The 7,862-nt window shown below is 41.7% G+C and overlaps 1 protein-coding gene across 1 annotated transcript in view; it reads right to left on the reverse strand.

The window, feature by feature from the left end:
* slc22a23 (solute carrier family 22 member 23) overlaps window positions 1-6,202 on the reverse strand; it is a 38,489-nt gene extending 32,287 nt beyond the window's left edge. The window contains exon 1 of the mRNA XM_044368312.1: window positions 5,121-6,202. Coding sequence (XP_044224247.1) covers window positions 5,121-5,558 — 438 coding nt within the window. The 5' untranslated portion in view covers window positions 5,559-6,202. The remainder of the gene's footprint in view (window positions 1-5,120) is intronic.
* Window positions 6,203-7,862: the final 1,660 nt, after the last annotated feature.

A 7,862-nucleotide genomic window follows, 5' to 3' on the forward strand; every position in this document is an offset into this window, starting at 1 on the left:
TGGTGACTATGCAGAAGAGACATCTCCGGGTGACCACAGACAGATGACCAATGTTGTAAAATACCAACGCATCAGCATTCCCATGTCACATGCTGGAGACAAAGCAGCAAATGTCTCACAAGTGTTAAGTGCTGTTGAAATGTATATCCGAATGCTTGGTTTTAATTGCCAGAGTATCATTAATGTGCTTTATTTAAAAGCATTTGCCACTTCGCATGTATTATTAACCAGGTCTCTCTCCTAGCCAACTGACCGAGCTCATACACAATCATTAATGGACACTGCTTTTGGCATTAGTGGAAAAATATGGACAGACTTTCAGCTTTAGCAGAGCAGAGACATCCCAGCACAGTGTGGCTCAATCTAAGCATGAGTCCAATCAATGCAGCTTGTCTACTATGCACCTATTATTTCTGTCAGTTGCTCCCTTACTATTGTCCTGCTCATTTGGGAGTAATGAATAAAAGTCAGTGTGTAAAGTTGGGTTAGAAGCATAAATCTATTAGCTGACAGAAATGCAAAATGATGAAAGGCCAGAGGCCAATCAGTTAAAATCCCTGGGGTGTCTGCTGACCTCTCTCAAATGACTGGACTGCAATGATCAACCTACACCACCAAGTCTCATTAGCGCAGATGAAGACGCTCTCAACTACAGCTGCACATTTCTGCACTCGTTGAACTACAGAGTAGTGGGTGGGGGGTTACAAAGGGAGGGTGCAGGCAAGGAGGAAGAGAGAGAGATAGAGGAAAGCACGGGAGGAGAGAGGAATGAAGAAAATGAATATACCAATTATGAAATGAGGAAACAGAGCATAGAAAACGAGATGAAGAGATATGCAAAGAAAGAAAAGTATGGAAATGATACCAGGCTAAAGTGAAAGGGGGATAGAGATGCTTAAAAGCAGTTGTGAGGAAAAGACAGAAAACACATGGAGAGACTGCTGCATAGTTACTGCCTAGCAACAGACCATCGCCGTGGTTATCAGGCTCTTTCTGCTTCCAAGTGCAAGTTTTAGCACCACTGCCTCACCCATGTGTTGAAATCCTATAATGTGGTGGGTGTAGGTGAGGGTAAAACTGATGTAAAAGGAGGGTGAGTGAGAGCAAAAAAAATAAATCTATGCTACATGTATTTACTTTCAATTGCGGTTTTATAGAACAGAGAATTCAAGGAGGAAGCAATACTCATATCTGACATTGGAGCCTGAGAACATGTTTAGATATCTAGTCGTGACCATGTTTCAAAAAAACTGTCATGCAAATGTGGCCTCTGGACTATACTATACTGTACATCAGATGATAAACACAAACATTTTTGACAAGCTGGATGATGGCAGTTATATTTTCCTGCAACCAACAGTGACAGATGGGGAAATAACAAACCTTTACCTGTCAATCTATTATTTATTGCCTCCTTTTGTTGACAGTGAAACCATGACTACTGTACACACCTCTGTCACCAAAGAGTCCTGATGTGTTTCCACTCCTACAACCTAAATTCCATCACACAATCCTAAAAAAGCAACCTTAAAACCATGTCCAAGGGTCAGGCACCCCACAGTGTTCACCCCTCCCAGTTACAAAACAGCACTTATCAGAAACGAGCCTGCAGCACACACACACACACTCTTGTCACAAGCACGCATAGAGCCTCAACAGAGTTTTATCTCTTGGTCACACCAGCGTCTTTTCCTCCCAGCTGACGCTGTGAGTGGCTGTCATTATGTGCTGACTGGGTATCTGCAGTGGGGTCATCGCCTTTCGACAGCTGAGACTGTTTCAAAGTGTCCCACACTGATCCGGGGTCTGTGGAAGGAGCCAACCAGCTGGATAAACAGTAAGAAGGGACACAGTGCAGAGAGGCCTGCATGGGTGTTCATCTTCAGTATCATCTTTCAGATCTATGGGTGTGCAACCTCCAGAACAGTGATACTGGGTCTGGGTGTACCCACCAATGTACTTTTACAACATATCTTTCTTATCACTTCCATACAATACTCTAACCTATGTTCTTAGAAAAATAATACAGAAATAGCACTAACTGCCACTGACATACTGTATAATCGCACCGGGTAGGGCTTCAACTAATTAATTTCATAATTTCTCAATTAACCCGTTAATCAGTTTGTCTATGAAATGTCAGAAAACAGTGAAAAATGCCTGTTATAATTTCTTAGAGCTCAAGCTGACATCATCAAATGTCTTGTTTTGTCCAACCAACAGTCCAAAAAGATATTCAAATACATATGACACAGAAAAGCTTCAAATCATTACATTTGAGAAGCAGCAACCAGCAAAGGTTTATCGTTTTTCTTAAAAAAATGGCGATTATTCAATTATCAAAATAGTTTCTGATTAATTTTCTGTCAATCGACTAATCGTTGCAACTCAAATACTGAGTAAATTCTAGATTTGAACTGCTTTAACATATGATGATGTTGTAGTTTTTCAGTCCAAACAGCATTTCACAACTGAGTATTACAAAAAGAGGAAACCTAAATTTAGTTTTAGACACTAAAATTATCATCAACGGCTAAATGCCAAGTGTGTCTGACTAATAGACAAGAACCTGAACTGTCATAGGGGATCCATGGAGAGGTTATTTCTTTGCTTTGAAGAGGTTCACAGGCCACTATTTCGGGCAGCATGTACAGCTGCTACCCATCTGCATGGGAGCAGAGTAGGGGAGGTTGCAGAGAGACTGGGTCTGTCTCTGAGTAATGATACATTCTCATTTCTAAGGCTCAGTCCAATTACGTAGGACCCTGAGGAGAGCTTTGACTCAATTAGAATGGGTCTCCATATTAACCACTTTGGATCCTTCACCACCACCTCAACCTTTGCCGCCTCCATCAAAGCCTTCTTTCTGTGATGTCCTGAGAACAATGAGCGATGGGAGATGTTCAGTATTCCTGTGCTACTGATTCTAGAGTTTAAAAAAACCTATATGGCACAGAGTGAAAACATCTACATGTACAATATACATCTTGTCCACGTGTGATAGTAAAAATCAACAGCATAGTATGGGCTTAGAGTGTGTACACTCTAATAGAGAGACACTACTGCGTTTCGTCAGTTTTGGCACTCTGCTTTTTAGGCATCGGGTGTCACAGTAGCTGCGCCCAGTCATGTGAAGTTATGCCTTTGCAATCCAAACACAGGGAGAAATGCCAAGTCATCACTTCCTGCTCTAGTGTCACATCCCACTTTCTGCGCTGTGGTAGGAGAAAGGGGGCCTTGCACGAGTGAGAAGCAGGTCATCGACAGAGGCAAGGCGGATGACCAATGGGAGAATCAATTCCGCTTCACTTTTGGCTCCACTTTGGGATTCGTCTGCATGCAGCTGGACTCAATTTCTCCTGACGGTGACCTTGTCAGAATGTCGACTGCATGGGTCAGGGAAGATGAGCGCAGGCAGACACTTCTACCAACTGCTCAGGCATGTCACTGATCTGCAGTGGTGGTAGTGTCAACATGACATTCTCTGTATGCGTGCAACGGCAACACAAATATCTACAGGTTGCAACGCCTGCATAAGGATAGCTGCAGTGTTTTCAGTGCTAATCCTTCATAAAAGAAAAGACTTGTGCGTTTTCAACCCATGAGAGCGGAGACATTTTTTGATCGTTTGTAATATGGAAACACCCAATCAATTTCATATGACTTCATAATCAGCTGCAGTTTAAGAGTATTTTAAAAGCCCTGATCCATAAAACAGTTTATCAGCCTGGCCTCAGTTCATGCGACCCCACCCCCTAAATTACTCTGTGGACAGAAGATTTAATCAGTATGTAAACTGTCCCTCAGTTCATTACTGAATCGAAATGCCACAGCTGCATTTTATTTGCCTTATTTAAATGGGGACATTATCAGTGATAAGCAGATTGGCTGTTGGCATCACAGAGGAAGCCAGTGCAGGGTGCCACAACCCCCTCCTATTGCACTGAGATGCTTCAAAGCCTGTCTTCAAACTCATCCTGATAAGCCTTTTGATTATGGCATGTATGCCAAACTCTTCAGAGGTAAAGATATAGCAAATTAATGTGCAATTTACTGTCCTCATGTGGGGGGGTGGGGTGTATCTTGATTTTAGACTTTTTGTGAGCAAAACTGGCTTATCTTTCTGTTTAGTATTAATTGCATTCTGTGAGTCTTTTCTATGAAGATTGAATCACATTATCCTATCAATATTCAAGTTTACGCAGAGTTTGGCGGATCAAAGTTTTATGCTTTCTTCTTGTACAAAAATAAAAAACTTGATATCTTTAAATAAGCATGCAGAATCCACAATGGGAGAAGAGCTGAAAAGCTGCGTAACGGGATATAAAACCCTTCCTCCTCCAGTTAACACACTGTGCAGACCAACTAAGACAACTGCAGGCCTATACTGTCTCCTCAGCCTGGCCTGTAAAGATAGGAATATTACAACGTTATACTGATGTGATATAGTGGTAAAGACATCACTGGCAGACTGAAAGTGCCCAGAATGAGACCTATAAGAATATCTCACTGGTGTTTGGTTAGGGCTGTGATGGGAGGAGGGGGGATTTGGGGGGGTGGACGGGTGAGGGTGATGTTTGGCTAGGGATGGGGTTGCATTATTCTAGAGAGTGCACTAATGACCTTTGCTCCAAATCAAAGGCTCCATGTCTATTATGTCCATTACGACAACCGGCAAATTCCACCAGCCCTGGCAGTTTTGCCCAATGTGCCAATGGTGGCGTGTCTCTGCACTTTGTGTCAGGTGTTGCGGTGACTCACAGTCAGCATGATGCATGCTCTCACCTATACAAGCCTACTACTTTTCAGTCCAATATCAGCCTATATATGCTTTGTCTAGCAGTGCTAGACGACCCACTGTGGAGAAATGCACGCCTCGGATGCAATCATGGAGGCATAACCACATCAACCATCCAGAATCTGTCAAAGAACATAATTTGTGCGCAATTGTCACGCATGAAATTCAGCATGTTTTTATGCGTCTGATGTTAATAAGTGCCAGAATTTCTCCCTCTTACTGAAATGAATCTATCCTAATAGGATTAGAGCGGATAGGGTGTCACAGATGCATAACACAATCTGATGGAAAAGAATACCCATCCTCAAGATGAACAGCTTACCTTGGTAACCACATTCTGCACAAGTCCCGTGTGCAGCTCAAATGTCCACTCGCTGCACCTACACTGCATGTTGGTCGTGTCATTGTGGCTGCCGTAACTTCCATTGGCATAGATAGGAGCCGGCCGCGCGCTAATGTTTTTTGGACTGTCTAACAACGAGGAATGACTTGAAGTCACATTAGTCAGGTTTGCCAAAGGCTGGATGCATGTGTTGTTTGGCTGAGCGAGGAGGAAATTATCAGAGTATTGGCTGAATCCAATGAATAACGCCGGAATCCATGTCAGCACAATCAGCTGTCTCTGGTACTTCCCAAATCCGCCGAGAAATGGCAGAACATAACCGTCGATGCGTGTCAGCAGCCCCGGCGACGTGGTTTCGGGGGACACGAAGCCGTTCTCCGGTTGATGGTCCTCCGTGTCGAGCTGCACCACGGCCATCGCGGACTCGCCGATAGATGCCTCCGTTGTGTAGAGAAGCCGGGGTTGCAGTGCTACCCCCTGTCGACTCCACAATGCGTCAATGCCCGCAGCTCCGGCGGTGAAAGCCGTGCGCAGTCAATCACTGGAATGGAAATAAGACGCACCTCTTTATTATCAGGAAGCACTCCCCTTCGTCTGCCAGCAAACCCGGGACTTCACTGTAGGCTCAAGCTTAGATACAAAATGTAGATGGCAATGACGAGGAAAACTATTTCAAGATCTTTTCCGTCGTCTGATTCATTTTGTCTCTGCCGGTGAGCCGCGCGGCAGCACAGCCATAGGAAGTGTTTTCCTGAGGGAGCCACAGGTAACACACCTGCCCATAAAGGCTGTGTGCTGTTGACTCAACCCCAACATGGCCACCTGTAACCGTTGGTAACCACTTTGAAAGGAAAATGCTCATTCTCTGTGCAGTAGGCTACTTGAGCATGTTAGACACAGGGGAAAACTCTATTTGTGTTCCACTGCGATTTATAACAGCATGTTCAGTAATAAAACATCAACACTTTTCTTTGTATAGGCCTATTCCTCACAAATGAACACAATATTGACTCTGTATTATCTACATAGTGCATACTATGTTTTATGTAAATTGTTTAATGACAGAATACAATCAAACAAAACCATGGTAACCGCTGTTCCACATACAGTAGACTATTCGAACTTTTTTAAAAAACATTTTTGCTAAAAACTCATATGCTGCAGTAAATTTGATTCTGATCATTCAGAAAGTAACAACTAATAATACTAAAAGTTCCCCATAAAAATATAAATAAGTAATAAATACATACATACATACATAAATACACAAGTAGGCTAAATAAATGCAAATAGTTTAAATGCACAGCACAGATGTCCAATCAGCGTGGGGCAGGAGGAGGAACTCACTATGTCTCCGCCCATTTCTGTAGCAAACAACCAAAACAAGTCTTATATAGTCGCTATAAATAAATTATATTTAAACAGTGGTAGATAAAGTACTCAGATCATTTACTTAAGCAAAAGTACCAATACAGCAATAAAAAAATACTTAATTAATAGTAAAAGTCCTGCATGAAAAATCCTACTGAAGTAAAAGTGCATAAGTATTGGCAGCAAAATGTAGTTAAAGTATTGCAGTAAAAGTAGTAGTTTTGTCCCTCTGATTGATATATTATTATATATGACATCATTAGATTATTAATACTGAATCATCAGTGTGTAAACAGCATGTGTGTGTGTGCATACTATCAGCTGTAAAGACTGATAATTACACCTTGAGGTGGAGGGGCAGTCCACGCCTTTCCTTGAAGAGTTAACCAACTTTTATGTAAACAGTGTCACAGCTCTTCTCAATCAGATGTATTCGTCTTTTTAATTGAAGCTGCTGACGGTGGAGCTAGTTTGAACTACTTTATATACAGTTGGCTTAGTTTAGTCTAGTCCCATCTGTTTTCAGTTTGTGGACTTTTTTTCTAATCTTTGATTTTTGGTGAAATATTGGATCATTTGAACATTTATTGAAATTAAACCATGTGAGAAGTTTAGAGGGAAAAATCACTATTTGGTGGAGCTGTTAACAACTCATACACATCTGAAATGTGACCCTGACTACACACTGCTTTCTGTAAGGCATCAAAAGCCAAAAAGGTTGGAAACTACTAAGTGTAAAGTAGCATCAAATGGAAATACTCAAGTAAAGTACAAGTACCTCAGAATTGTACTTAAGTACAGGACTTGAGCAAATGTACTAAGTTACTTTCCACCACTGTACATAAATGACTTGTAATAATTGTTTCAAACGTCTGATTTCAGCAAAAATATGAGCTGTACAGGTGAAGGTTACTTCTGATTGTTGTTTAGGGACAATATTGTATGTGCAGTGTATGGATGTTGCATTCAGATGAGGTATGGTCTTGATAGTGTTCATCTATAGCTTGTGCCTGAGTGCAGGATAAGGGTGAAAGGCTGACAGAGAAAATGTGATGTTTTACTTTGTTCGTCGCCTCTATAGGTTTCAGCATGCTTGGTGATTTACTCAGTTGTTTCTTGATAGAGACTACTAGTGAGTGTCAGATGTGTCAGAGTCAACATTTAGATGCAGTCAGTCCTCATTTTTAACAATTTTCACACTTGTTTTATGTTACCTCCAGATTCCCATTGAGGATTTAGCTCATTTTGGGGCAGCACTAAAAAGTGCATATTTTAATAAAAGTTTATGACTAGACGTGTAACTAATGGCTGGTGGTGAAACATTTTAATGATTTCTAACTAAAAGACTCA

This window comes from Thunnus albacares, chromosome 12 (genome assembly GCF_914725855.1).
Source record: "Thunnus albacares chromosome 12, fThuAlb1.1, whole genome shotgun sequence".
Classification (NCBI taxonomy): Eukaryota; Metazoa; Chordata; class Actinopteri; order Scombriformes; family Scombridae; genus Thunnus; species Thunnus albacares.